We start from the raw sequence: 14,485 nt of genomic DNA on the forward strand, positions 1-14,485 counted from the left end.
AAATATATTAAATATATTTCGTATGATAACAGATTTTTTGTTTTGGCCGCTTCCAGCATGAGCAGAGCTTCAGCGAACGCTAACTTCTGCGTCTAGCGTCTTTCTAGAGCCAACTGACAGTAGCACACCCTGTATGAAATTAGTGTTTTCTTATTTTTCACACATGTCTACTCAATGCAATCTCAAGTGTAGTACACTTGAAAGATCAATACACTCAGTTTTATTTTTCTCCTGTCAATTTCAGTTCATACTCAATTTTTATTTTTTTAAGGAGTTTGTTATACTAAACACCCAGATTTGATGACAAAGATTTTGAGCAATAAACAAAAATTTAACAATAACAATGATGGCTAAATTGATAAAGTTTTAAGCTCAATATATTTTCAATAATGAATATGTCAATATTCTTTCTAAGTACCAAAAATAGAAAACGTATGAAAAGACTCTTAATTTGGCTTTTTTAGGTACTTGACACTGTGATATGATGCTCGATGATGGGGTCCTCGAGAAAATTTTGTTGGGAACCCCTGCCCTATCCAGACGTCTCTTTGAAAGTATTCCCAGCAGAGTCCAGTCCGTCAGAAGACCAAAGGGCAGACACACCAGGTATTACTGTCCGCTAATGCATTTGACCAGATAATGTTCACTTTCATACCAGCCTTCATGAACATGTATTTCAGGCATTGCTCCTCACTGCTCGATGTGATATTCAAAAGCTGGTTGGTTGCATGATACAAGTAATACAGGAGTGTATTTGTGTCAGTTGGGTTCACAACTCATACTGCTGCTGTCTTACATCCCGAATGGAATGAAAGTTTAATCACTTAATTTGCTTTATGCGATGAAAACCTCCACAAAGTTTAATAATTATCGTAGTGCTGCTTCATGGTGCGACAGTTTCCCTGGACCTCTATTGTACGCTAGGACCTACCTGTTATTGGCACACCGAGCAGCAGGGGCAGCGCCTCGGCGCCCTGCACGAAGCCCCAGGCCCGCGCGAAGTAGCGCGAGCGCACGCTCTGCATGGTGAACACCTTGAGCGAGTAGAAGAAGCCGCCGAGGCACACACCATACAGCCACACCACCAGCACGTAGCCGTGGTAGCCCTGCACCGTGCTCAGCGCCAGCAGCGACAGGCCTGCCAACACATATATCACGCGGTTCCTCACACGACAGAGGAAGGAAAAAAAACAGATCGTAATCGCAAAATATTTCTTCAGTCACTTGGAAAAAGATTCAGATACTGCACCCAAATGGATGAAGCCAAGAAAACAGCTGGAACGTGATAAAACACGAAAATAACAATTAAGATTTGTGGAATACTGCAACTATTACCGGGACGGTAAGGACTGTGTGTTTCCTTGTGGCATTGCCAGAAGTCAGCAGCTATCTGCTACGGGTTAGCACTGAAAGCTTAGGTGATATTGTTCCTCACGGTAGGGGTACATGTATTGGCCTCTGCTATGTGAGGAAATTTTGAAAAGAAACTCCTAAGGATTAGATAGTGAAGTGAAAGGAAAGGAAATTATCGTCAGAAGGACAGATTCAATATACAGGCTGCCTCACCTGCCCCTACAGTTGTGTTTTATGCAACCTGTTGTGTCTTCAGATACTACACACAAGGTTTTTATATTCTCTCCTTCACTACACGCACATTGTTAGTCCTTCACAAAAAAATGAACAGCACATTTTTGTAGAAAATTGAATGTGGGTGAACTTTTTACAGGGTATGTTTTGGCTAGAGGCCATAGATTCCGAATTATTTGAAAAAAAAAGTAAAAAATCGACGTCTAAATACGCTTTTCTTCAAAACGAGTCACACGAAAACCGTGGCTTCCACTGAAAATGTATCCCAGTACAAAATTTAACTACATTACATTTTATTAAAGAAAGTCACGTTCATTTTTTTCTGTAGGACTAACAGTTTGCAAGTAGCGAACGAGCGAATACGAAAATCTCACCAGCAGTTTTTGGAAGGCATTCTGGGTTGCATAAAACCCGCCGGTAGGAGCAGCTGAATCACCCTCTATAAAAAAGGCAGCTACTATCATATGCGTCCGCTATGAGTGGCAAAGGAGGAACTTCCGTCCCTCCCCTCCCATCTCTTGTTGAAATCTGGAGTACAGAGTTTTTATTCAGTACAGAATTATCATGCATATCTAAAAGTAAGTGAACTGCCATATATTCTCGGTAATGCAAGCTTTATATGTCATCTATAAAATTTACTCCATGTAAGTAAGAAAAAACAATTTTAGAGTCTTCAGTGAACAAGACCTGTGATACGGTACCAGAAACTCTCCAGTAACGAGTCGTCATTATTACGAACTAATTGCTAAGGCCGAATGTGATCTCTGAGAAATATTGCACTGATTTCCAATATAACGACTGCTACAGTTTAATGCTCCATCATTAGGACGAAGTGATGCAGCATTAAAATGGGGAAGAACATGACAATGAATCAGTGGTAACCTGATAATGGAACTATCATATTACCTCTATTGATTTAGGGGAATGCAAGAAGAAGTCCAAATTACGATCACAGGTAGAATTTTTAACCTTCATAACACGACTTCAATTCCTTACTAATATTTCACTGTCAGCGATGACAGACAGTTTCAATAGAAATTTGTAAATGCAAGGTGGCTGCACAGGTTTCAAGACCACTGCTAAGAGGGAGAAGGGCGTTTCTTTCAGGCCTCAGGATCTATTGATCAGTTTGTTGCAGTTTTCGTTTCACGTATATCCGAGTGCACAGCAGAACTCTACGAAGTTCACAAATGGGCAGCTCAAAGTCAGCCTTACGCACATACCTTGGCAAAACGGGACATACTGCCACAAACGTGGACTGCAATTTGTTATAAACCATCAGTAGAAAGATCTGACTCTCAGGAACACTCCCATGACACACTTTAAATAACCAGATGGAAATGAGATGCTGCCGTTTTTCAAATAATTCTCATTGTTTAAAAAGTGAAATGTAATACCTCGGATCATATGAGACTTTTTTTATTCACTTTTGGTACCTTATTCCCTCACTATGTATCTTTTTAAAATTCCGACTTATACTGTGAGCTTGGTTTTACTGTGTTCCCAGTTATAGTTTTCTACTGTTAAGGCACTCCCCACCCTTCGGATTTGATAATCCCGCCGCGCCTATCAAGTGCTGTTGTCTTCCACCGTTCACTAGCGTCTCCGGTAGTATGGAGATCCACGCAAGTTTAGTAACCAGCGGACCACCTCCAATACTTTACTCTTGCATAACGCACTACAGAGGATTATTTGAATTTCGTGAATTGGTATATTTAGACATTCAAGTTATGCTAGGTGGTTCATTAATCTGTTCTTCTGGTTCCTAAGCTTACCTTTACAAATGGGCTCCTCTATTACCTGGCATTTATTCACGGTTCTTACTAGTTCTTGGTAAACATCTTAAATAAAATTTCTAACATGTGTGAGACTGGATCTGATCTATCTTCCTACCACAGTTGCGAAAGGACGCTTTGTGAGTGTTTCAGAAATTTGGTGTTGAACCTACTGCCTGCAAGGTAGGAAAATACAATCTCACGCACGCAGAGTTCAGAAGAGTGCAGCAGTACGGTCAGTGATGTACTCGTAATCAGGCAATGATATCAATGCCAAATCCACTGCAATCCTCGTACAGGAAACGTAATCGCTAACAGAAATTAGTGTATGGGTTCAGGCATAACTATGTATTAGCAAAAATGATGTTTTTAAGTATGACTTCATGACATATTATATTAGGTCTAGAACTTTGCTTCCGCCGTTTTGCAATAGACGGCAGTAGCAGCATTGGGCTTCTGGCGGTTGGTCATAGGTGTAATACAATAAGCATCTGTAAGCATAATGCCATAAAAAATATTAGTCGATTTGTGATTGCATCATAATGTTATTCCCGATTAAGTACGTCAACTTACGTACCCATTTCTCGCCATTTGCGGGAAGTTTTAATTTTCAGCTCTAAAATGAATAAATCTGAGGCTGTGTCTCTTAAAATGCTGGGCAAGACCAATGGTGAGGGAACTATTAGTAGAAGAACATGCAGCGAATATTCTCAACGCCTTAAGAAGGGTGATTCTGATGTCTGTGGAAGAGAGGACGTTTTCGTACCTACTGAAACAGACTAAGACAGTCACAGGACATCATTATCGAAAGCAATTGATGCGTTCGAGCCCAGCACTGAAACGCAAACGGCCACAATACAGTGATAGACACGTAGAGGTAATTTTGCAGCAGATCAGTGCTCGATCCCATGTCGCAAAACCCGTCAAAATATCCCTCCCGCCGTATTCTCCATACGTTGTTCTCTGTGACTACCAACTTTTTGGATCAGTGGCATACACTCTGGCTGACCAGCACTTCCGATCATACGAACAACTGCAAAATTGAATCGATTCTTGGATCCCCACAAAAGACGCCCAGGTCTTCAGCCACGGGATTCGCATGCTATCCGAAAGATGGGAGAATGTAGTGGTCAGCGATGGTCAATACTATGAATCATTTTTTTTTGTACGTTTTTCACAATAAAGCCCCGAACTTCGAGAAGAAACCGCGGAAGCAAAGTTGTAGACCTAGTAATAAGTACAGGATGGTAAAATATTGATGTGGGGTGTTCACAACTGTGAAACGAAATCCTAACTATTCTAAGGTTCTTTAATCGTAAGATGGTTGAAGACCATGGTTGTGGATCGAAAAAATACAAAAAAGTTAAACATAGTTGGGCCAGAGATATCAGTTACGCTAAAACTACAGAATTAAAATTACCTTTTAATTGATTGTTGTCGGTAAAGAGGAATCAGAAAGAAGCACACAGTTAAAACAGTTCAATATCTTTAGGGTATAAAGCACTCTATAGCGGCTGATCGATCATTTTCATTAAATCGGATATCTCGCGTTTCTGCTTCACTTAAGCCTGATATGTTTAACTACACATCATGGTTGAATCTACAATAAAAAAAGGAGGAGAGACGGAGACGACCGCAATTCTGAGTGTCAACTGAATATCACTTTCTGGCATTGGGCGAGCGCACGTGTTTAGCTTTCATCAGCGGCAGCAGTGGCGGCTGTTGGCGCGAGCTGTAAACCTGAGAATCTATTCTAAATCTCTCTTGGCTGTTAAACTCTACTCTGACACATTTTCTACATCTGCGGTGAAGCCAGACTCCTAATTGTTCCGCAACTAATTGGCTGGAATAGTGCATACGCCATTGCCCTCATATCGCTCACAATCGTTAAGTGTTTGTCCTCGGTGTGATTCTCTATACTAAGGACTTTGTAGTTTAACTCCTTACAAGTTAAGACGAGCCTGTCACATAGTGACTCTCGTAATCGTCTCCACATGGAGCGAGTCGCCTCGCTCAAACACTCGACGATTTGCTGCAAGAGAATGAGCGAATTTTTCTCTCAGTAACTTTCCTATATCAAAGCGGGTGGTAATGTGTTTTCTTTCTGGCCAATTACAGCTCCACCCAGTAGAGTTTTTGTAGCCTATGACAGACGTCATTTCTTTCGTAGGGCAGAGGCTAACTTCTGCTGTGTAATACTGAGATGAACAGCGTTTTGCCGGCCGATGTGGCCGAGCGGTTCTAGGCGCTTCAGTCTGGTACCGCGCGACCGCTGCGGTCGCAGGTTCGAATCCTGCCTCGGGCATGGATGTGTGTGATGTCCTTAGGTTAGTTAGCTTTAAGTAGTTCTAAGTTCTATGGGACAGATGATCTCAGATGTTAAGTCCCATAGTGCTCAGGGCCATTTGAACTATTTGATAAACATCGTTTTCCTTCATGCGAGTTTTAATACAGGTAGTTACAGTGAGTCACCAGTGTTTTGAGTTGGGTTTCTCCAGACATTTATCATCTCCAGCCACGTGCCCGTAGAAAGGCTTTCCAAAGGGTTGTCATTAAAAGCAGAGACAAGAGCGGTTTTCCCCGCCGGCAATCTACGCAGTGGCTCTGGCGTCTCATTGTGTCCGCTAGATTTCCTGCTATGAAGTTTTTGGCCTACATGGGATGGGCGTTGCCATCGTAATATTCTATTTCCCTCAGAACTGCATCTTGTAGTGCGGGTCTGGGAAATTATTTGCATGAAATTTCTAGTGTGAGTGTTAGTAGCTTATATTCACGATCTGCTGGATTGTTTATTAGATCTGCATATCAATAAAATTAGTACAATTTCACGTAATTATGTCATGTGACACATCGATTTAACAGGAATTGTTTTAGGATTTCAGTGTAAAATGTGTTATTTGTTTAACACCCTAGAAATTCATAAACTTATAAAGTATTAAATATGGCTAGTCCATCATCTACATTCAATTTACACATGGATGCACATGCAGGTCCAAGAGCTTAATTAATGTCTTGCTTCTTGATTTTTAATTTTGCATATTTTTATCCCTTTGGGGATTTTTATTTTTATCTTTCTAGTAACCAAGGTGGTTAATGGGTTATGGTTCTCACAGGCAGACGCTCCAGTGATGTATCTTATCGATGCTTCTTGTATTACATTTTATTCATATTTGTTACATTAAATATGGTTCTTTCTGCCATAGCGCCTCATCGCCTGCACAATTCGCCTCATTGCACTGCTGCTTATTGTTTGTTGATGACTTCCCCTCTTCATGGGGTTGGATTACGTCATAACGGACGTTGCGGGTGTTTCCGTGTCCTTATGTAAGGTATACTACTGTAAGTAGTTCTGTTTAGGTTACTTTTATAACCCATCCGTAATTTTTAATATATCTATTACAAGATTGCTTTCTTTACTATGTAGAACAACATGTAGATGCTATTTAATGCAGTAAAACACGTCATTAATGAATCATTACTTAACAGCTGTTTGCTATTTAGTGAAGTTCATTTTACTGTCTAATAAGTTTGCTTGTCTTTCTGGTGTCTCCACCAGCAGGGTCCTTTGCGTTTGCTGGTGGAAATATAAATGATCGGTTTTCCACCCGAACAGCGAATGGTGGGGGCAGGGATCACTGTTATTATTTATTCTTCGATGGATTGGTAACACTGACTTGTATGCTGCTGCTCGGCGTTCCCGAGATAAACTGACAGCTAGGCTTTGAATTAATATGAGTGAAAACTAACTCCTCTATGATCACAGCAGTGCTGATCCAACAATGTGGAACTTCGACATGACAAACGGATGCCCTTCATGCACGAAGGCAGTTGCTTTCTGCACCACCAATCAGGCTTCTAGGAGATCGAGCTACTGTGAGACCCTTAGCGAGACCGTCTATTTATTTTTGCCTATCCATTTCAGCTAGTACTTTTGGCTTCGCCTTCCAGTTACTCCCATGTTAACACTGTGGAAACGGGATCTGTGTCCACTGGCGTGCCTTAAAAGGAGCATACACTAGCTCGCTGTTCTGACCGTTGTCTTCAACATCAGGTTCTTTTTATACTGCAGGCTTAAGTCTCCCTAGCCTCATGTTTGTCAAGCATGATTAAAATCAAGGTCACGAGGGACTACCACGACAGTTCGTAAATAAGAGTCAACTAAGGACTCAAACAGCTGCATTGTTGGATTGAGACCCGTAAATACACTTAGTAGATTTACACGTTAAACAAAGCAAACAGTACTGAACTGAGTGGGAAAGGTGCTATTACTACGGATAATTATCGGCTAAGCGACCGGCAGACAGCGCCAGGCCAATAAGGAAAAATGACGCAAACGCAGTCACGGATCATATACGAACAAACAAACACAAAATGAAAAACATGAGGGCGAGCAATATATTCTGTCTAGTGATGGTAAAGCTTGAAAGATTATGTGGCCCGTTTCAATAGTAGCTGCTAGTTATCATCGTAATTTCGATGTATCTGATTGTCACGATTGGTAAGCAACGAGACTGTAGATTCTTCTTGTCGACAAATGTGTCAGCCCTCCCTGGTCTCCCGATACATTAGCCCCTCAGGTAAACTACAATAACGTGGCACCCGGGCTCTAGGCCCATGTAGTGTGAAGGGTAACAGTAGTAACTGCAGAACACACAAGTTTCCTGTAAAAGATTAAAGCAGCAAAATTAGTCCGACCGCAATCTTGTGTGTTGTCTGAAACCCCTTCACATAAACAAACCAGTCGACTGCCCAGTATGCGGCTACTTCATTTAGCGAAATGTAACACAGTTTATTCTCACAGAGCCAGGAATGCAGCTTGTATTTGTTAGTTCGCCAGATACTGGCGTCTTCTCGCAGCTGAAGACGTCTCTCTGATGTATCCTTCCGCGATGTTCCCATAGACTTATACTTAATGAATAACGCTATCATGGCGAAAATTACTAACGCCCTGATTAAATGGAATCCGCAAAAATTGTGAAAAACAGCTCTATGCATATGCATCATTACTGTCTATTTCGTATCTTCTTTATGCCCTCACCTTACAGATAAAAATAAATAACAAACATTATGTTTAGTATTTTATCCATCCTCAGCAATTTTAGTAGTAGCCTATATACCGAAATAATAAGCAACCATTGACATGAAAGAAATTTAATTTCTTTACCGATTTCGGGTACTGGTAAAGAAATTCAATTTCTTTTAATACAGCTGGTTGCATATTATTTCGTTACAATCAAGAATTATGCTTTCATTAATTAAGTCAAATTTATGTGTTATTTCTGACTTCAAAGGCTTCTTAAGCTTTAATTCCGCTAAATGTCTTTTATTGATTAAATTCTGCCCTCCCTGGAAGTGTAGCATGATAGGTTGTTGTAAGCGAAGACATTATTTCCTTCTGCGTTGGTGCAAACTAATGAGAGAATTTCGTGTGTATATGCAAATATTAAAATGCCTACAGTAATTCAGATTCCCGATTATAATAATTACTAGCCATGCAATGCATTTGGTCGATCTCAGTCAAATTTTATTTTGTGTCAGACTATTGAATCAACTCACCGCACGGTGTAAACAGACTGTGAAAAAATTGAAACAAGTGGAAAATCCTAAAAGATACAGATGATTAGTTGTGGCTTGGAAGAAATATTTAGTGCGTCTTCTGTCTTATAGGCACTAGGTAGAAGGATTTAGTGACCTCTAGACACATACGATAATGCGTGCCATTAGTACGTACAAATACATTAACTTTGTTGTGTGTTCAGAGAACCCATTTTCCTTTCGAGAGAGTATTTTGAAACTAATATTTTTGCTTGAGATAACGAAAAGAAACTGTGTGGAAATTACATGTTAGTCCGCGCATAAAATAGTTTTGCATCTACCTGTGGAGATCCCGTAGTAGAGAAGAGGAGTGTGGTTGTGGTGGGGTTGCATCGGTAGCGTCAGCTGCCAGGGCGCTGTAAGAGAGGTGTAGTTCAACAGCTGAAGCCGACTGACAAGTCGAGAAATCAGCTACAGCCAGCGAGTCGCACGAACAGATGGTGTCGGTACCAGCAACAGTCGACAAATATGTGCTCTCTGACTAGAGTATGCACCGAATAATAGGCTACCGCACAAATAACAAAGTCGGCAGTTTCTGACGGTCGAAGGGCACAGCTCAGGAGATGGCAGCAAACTAAGGTGCCCCCCTCCACCCTACCGACTGCTTAGATCGAGAATGTATTTCTGTGCAGGGGACAGGTTATTTTGCGCGATCTCCATCACTGACTTTTTCTCTCATTTTGTTATTCTTTGTTTTGTCCATGATTATTTGATAGTGAGATAGAAGGATTTGGCAGTTACTCATTTTTCATGTTCCTTCAAAGTACACACTAAGTAAGGTAAAATGTATAAGACTGGGTTCAGTGTGGGGCGGTGGTGGGGTGAGCGGACTCCCGTAGCCTGTTGTGGGGTTGTGAACCACTGAGGGCTACGGCGGGGACAAAGCCTCTCCGTCGTTTTTAGGTCCCTAGTTCCATACAATACAATACAAGGTAAAACGTAAAATAATTGGATGTATAATTTTCGTCACTATAAGTGTAGCTGTTCCACACTAATCTTAATTCCTACTTCATGAACATTGTGAAGCCTACAAATTGACTACTGTCATGGAATTTTTTAAAAATAAGAGATATTCAGTACATTGTTTACTTCACATTATAGTCTTCCAGTCACTGATAAATCTCCAGGGTAATATAGTCGTGTACTAGAACTGTTGGATTACATTTAGTAACTTTGGTTTGTGATTTATAGGTACGAAGTATTACGTATATATGTTTAGTATGGGGGGCAGTACAGTTGCAGTGTCATGTTTTTTTTTTTTTTTGTTCTTTTTTTTTTGTTTTTTTTTTTATGGCCAGAGTAGAGGGAGAGACGCAGTACTAACACAGTTTCCTCTCCAGTAATACTGTTATAGATGCCAAGAGTAACATACCCATCTGGCAGATGGACCGGCACCATGAGCGGTCTGTGTCCTTTCTTTTTGATCTACAATAGAGTCACGTTTATCCTGGCACAATTGCACACCTTAGAATGATATCGATCACCGAGCGAGGTGGCGCAGTGGCTACACACTGGAATCACATTTGGGAGGGTGATGGTTCAATCCCACATTGAGCCATCCTTATTTAGGTTTTCCATAGTTCTGAGCACTATGGGACTTAACATCTGAGGTCATCAGTCCCCTAGAACTTAGAACTACTTAAACCTAACTAACTAAAGGACAGTACACACATCCATGCCCGAGGCACAATTCGAACCTGTGACCATAGCGGTCACGCGGCTCCAGACTGAAGTGCCTAGAACCGCTCGGCCACAACGGCCAACTAGGTTTTCCATGATATCCCTAAATCACTCCAGGAAAATCCTGGGGTGGTTCGTTTGAAAGGGCACAGCCTACTCCCTTCCCTGTCCTTCCCTAATCCTACGAGATCGATGACCTCGTTGTTTGCTCTCCTCCTCCAAACAACCCAACCCAACTCAATGATATTGAACTGCACGCCATCACCACAGCTATACTCACAAGGGAAATTCTTGTGACTGTAAAATACATTTTAAGATGTTTTTCTCATCACGATTTGAAAAGTCGCTACCTATGGATCCAGTGCCAACGAGATACTATGCATTAAAGATATAGAGTAAATAAAAAAACTTGAAAGTCATTTTCTACAATTTATGGGTATCAACAGAAGAATTTTGAAGTTAGTTGAACCATTAAGGTAAGGAATGAGCAGATTCTTCTCATAACCGATGAAAAAAGGAGCATATGAACACACTGACAATATGAATGGGCAGGATGCTAGGACATGTGTTAAAACATCAGAGAATAACTTACATAGTACTAGAGTGAGGTGTATAGGGCAAAAACTGTAGAGGAAGTAAGAGAGGACAAGTTCATCTCTCTATTTTTTGCATATGGAAAATTATTAAAAATTTTATTACAACCTGACACACCTTGAGCGAGACTCTAGAAAGTTAATAGCCTGAGCAGATGCTGATGAAGCCTGGGGGGGTGCTAAAAGCATGAGGTATTTTTATGACCCTTAGCTCGCAGAAATGGCTTGTTGGGAGTTGAAAGCAATTGGCGGCAAGCCAATCCCTTAGTAAATCTTGCCGGACAGGCCCACAGCTGTACAGGGCAGATAGGGCAGCCCCTCATCAAGACAGGACTCCAGCAGAACCATGCCATGCTACCTGCCATAGCTCCAGTGGAAGCCTGAGCTGGGGCAACGGTCTACACAGTGAACGAGTCTACACAGTGTAGTCCTAAACTGGGCATTGTGTGCAGAGTCAAGTGTAATAAAAATTCACAAGTTTTTGTGTTTGCCGATAGTGCAAATAGGCCAGTGAACCACTTCCTTCAGCTGCCTCGGTTGTGTAAGAAAAGTCTGGTGTCTGAAAAATTTTGGAGACAGAATTTTTATTACAGCTTATAGCTAGGACTAATGAGCTCCAAGGCAGAGCCGATTTAGACAAAGATCTTTGAGACTGTATCTGTTCGCTTGTTGCTGTGGGAAGAGACATGGCTTCTGAAAAAAAATCAGCCCTTCCCCCTCTGTGAAAATTAAAAAAAAGGTAGTAACTGGTGGTTTCCTTTCTTTCAGAGACGCCGGTTTCATAACTCTCGCCCTGGTTGGACATGAGTTTATGATGCCATGTGGGAGAGGAGATTTAGCGCTTCTAAAGCCTTGTGATTGGCTCAAGACAGGGTGAAGGTGATGCCGTTCGTGCACTTCGCAGGAAAACGAAATTATTTTTCTGGAATGGTGTGAAGCACTTGGGTGTGGGAATTTCATCTGGTAAGCACTTCTGGTCGAAGCTCTGGCATGTGTGGTTGGTACTTGGGACCTGCCCTGAGAATTACTTCACTTGCGAGTAGTTTCGACTGAGCAGCGTGTGGTGAAGTTCTTACTGTACCGACAGTGTGACTTTAAACGTCTCAGACTACTCGTTTGCCGAGAGCACACTTATTAGTTTTTGGTTTACCAGTCTTGATGTTTGGTATCCTTGTGGGCTCTGTCGTATTTGTGAGACTCACTGGTCCTTGGTACGACCAGCAAACGGTTGTGTCACACACTGAAATCTACCGTGATTTCATGGCTCTGGAAGAGAGTACATTGTGATCTGTCTGCCTGATCGCTAGATCATGAGATTTTCGCATTTCTTTCGTGGCCGCGATCGATTCACAGGTGCTGCCTCCACGTCTCATCTCCGCCGCACACATCTCGCCAGCTGCAAGTTACAGCGCCACACGAAACAAACAGGGTAACGTGCTGCTGCTCCGGCATTGTCAGAGCGTGCAGATCTAAATCTCCACTTGCTCTCAGCTGCACCTATGTAGAGAAACTTCAGTAGATTTGGTCAACCATAGTCTGCTCAGCGTCAGATCAATTCAGATTGCATTGTCCACATTTTTAGGGCCAGATTACTTGACTCACTTCACTAGTTAAACTGTATCTGCCACCCAGGATCGTTGATCAGCGTAGTCTTAAATCACCTGTTCTTTGTTTACGGTATTCAGTCATTAACCTGTTTAGCATAATTTATGTCTGTTTTTGGAAAATAAATATTGTTAGTACACTAAAATTTCCCTATATTCTCTATCATTTACACTACTGGCCATTAAAATTGCTACACCACGAAGATGACGTGCTACAGACGCGAAATTTAATCGACAGGAGGAAGATGCTGTGATATTCAAATGATTAGCTTTTCAGAGCATTCACACAAGGTTGGCGCCGTTGGAGACACCTACAACGTGCTGACATGAGGAAAGTTTCCAGCCGATTTCTTATACACAAACAGCAGTTGACTGGCGTTGCCTGGTGAAACGTTGTTGAGATGCCCCGTGTAAGGAGGAGAAATGCGTACCATCATGTTTCCTACATTGATAAAGGTCGGATTGTAGCCTAACGCGAATGAGGTTCATCGTATCGCGACATTGCTGCTCGCGTTGGTCGAGATCCAATGACAGTTAGCAGAACATGGAATCGGTGGGTTCAGGAGGGTAGTACGGAACACCGTGCTGGATCCCAATGGCCTCGTGTCCCTAGCAGTCGAGATGACAGGCATCTTATCCGTATGGCTGTAATGGATCGTGCAGCCACGTCTCGATCCCTGAGTCAACAGATGCGGATGTTTGCAGGACAACAACCATCTGCACGAACAGTTCGACGACGTTAGCAGCAGCACGGACTATCAGCTTGGAGACGATGGCTGCGGTTACCCCTGACGCTGGATCACAGACAGGAGCGCCTGCGATGGTGTACTCAACGACGAACCTGGGTGCACGAATGGCAAAACGTCATTTTTTCTGATGAATCCAGGTTCTGTTTACAGCATCATGATGGTCGCATCCATGTTTGGCGACATCGCGGTGAACGCACATTGGAAGCGTGTATTCGTTATCGCCATACTGGCGTATCACCCAGCGTGATGGTATGGGGTGCCATTGGTTACACATCTGTGTCACCTCTTGTTCGCATTGACGGCACTTTGAACAGTGGACGTTACATTTCAGATGTGTTACGACCCGTGGTGCTACCCTTCATTCGATCCCTTTGAAACCCTACATTTCAGCAGGATAATGCAGGACCGCGTGTTGCAGGTCCTGTACGGGCCTTTCTGGATACAGAAAATGTTCGACTACTGTCCTGGCCGGCACATTCTCCAGATCTCTCACCAATTGAAAAAGTCTGGTCAATAGTGTCCGAGCAACTGGCTCGTCACAATACACCAGTCACTACTCTTGATGAACTGTGGTATCGTGTTGAAGCTGCATGGGCAGCTGTACCTGTGCACGCCATCCAACCTCTGTTTGACGTAATGCCCAGGCGTATCAAGGCTATTGTTAAGGCCAGAGGTGGTTGTTCTGGGTACTGATTTCTCAGGATCTATGCACCCAAATGTAATCACATGTCAGTTCTACTATTATATATTTGTCAAATGAATACCCGTTTGTCATCTGCATTTCTTCTTGGTGTAGCAATTTTAATGGCCAGTGGTGTAGATTGTCCCATCAGGGTTACCCTTTAAAAGACAGAGATAGGAAAATATCCAAGAAATACCGCATGTGCTACTGTGAGACGAAG

At 42.2% G+C, this 14,485-nt stretch overlaps 1 protein-coding gene across 1 annotated transcript in view; it reads right to left on the reverse strand.

The window, feature by feature from the left end:
• Positions 1-14,485, reverse strand: part of LOC126456596 (monocarboxylate transporter 12-like) — a 162,829-nt gene that overhangs the window by 8,669 nt on the left and 139,675 nt on the right. Inside the window, exon 7 of the mRNA XM_050092341.1 lies at positions 932-1,138. Within this exon, the coding sequence (XP_049948298.1) occupies positions 932-1,138 (207 nt within the window). The remainder of the gene's footprint in view (positions 1-931; positions 1,139-14,485) is intronic.

This window comes from Schistocerca serialis, chromosome 2 (genome assembly GCF_023864345.2).
Source record: "Schistocerca serialis cubense isolate TAMUIC-IGC-003099 chromosome 2, iqSchSeri2.2, whole genome shotgun sequence".
In the NCBI taxonomy this organism is placed as follows: domain Eukaryota; kingdom Metazoa; phylum Arthropoda; class Insecta; order Orthoptera; family Acrididae; genus Schistocerca; species Schistocerca serialis.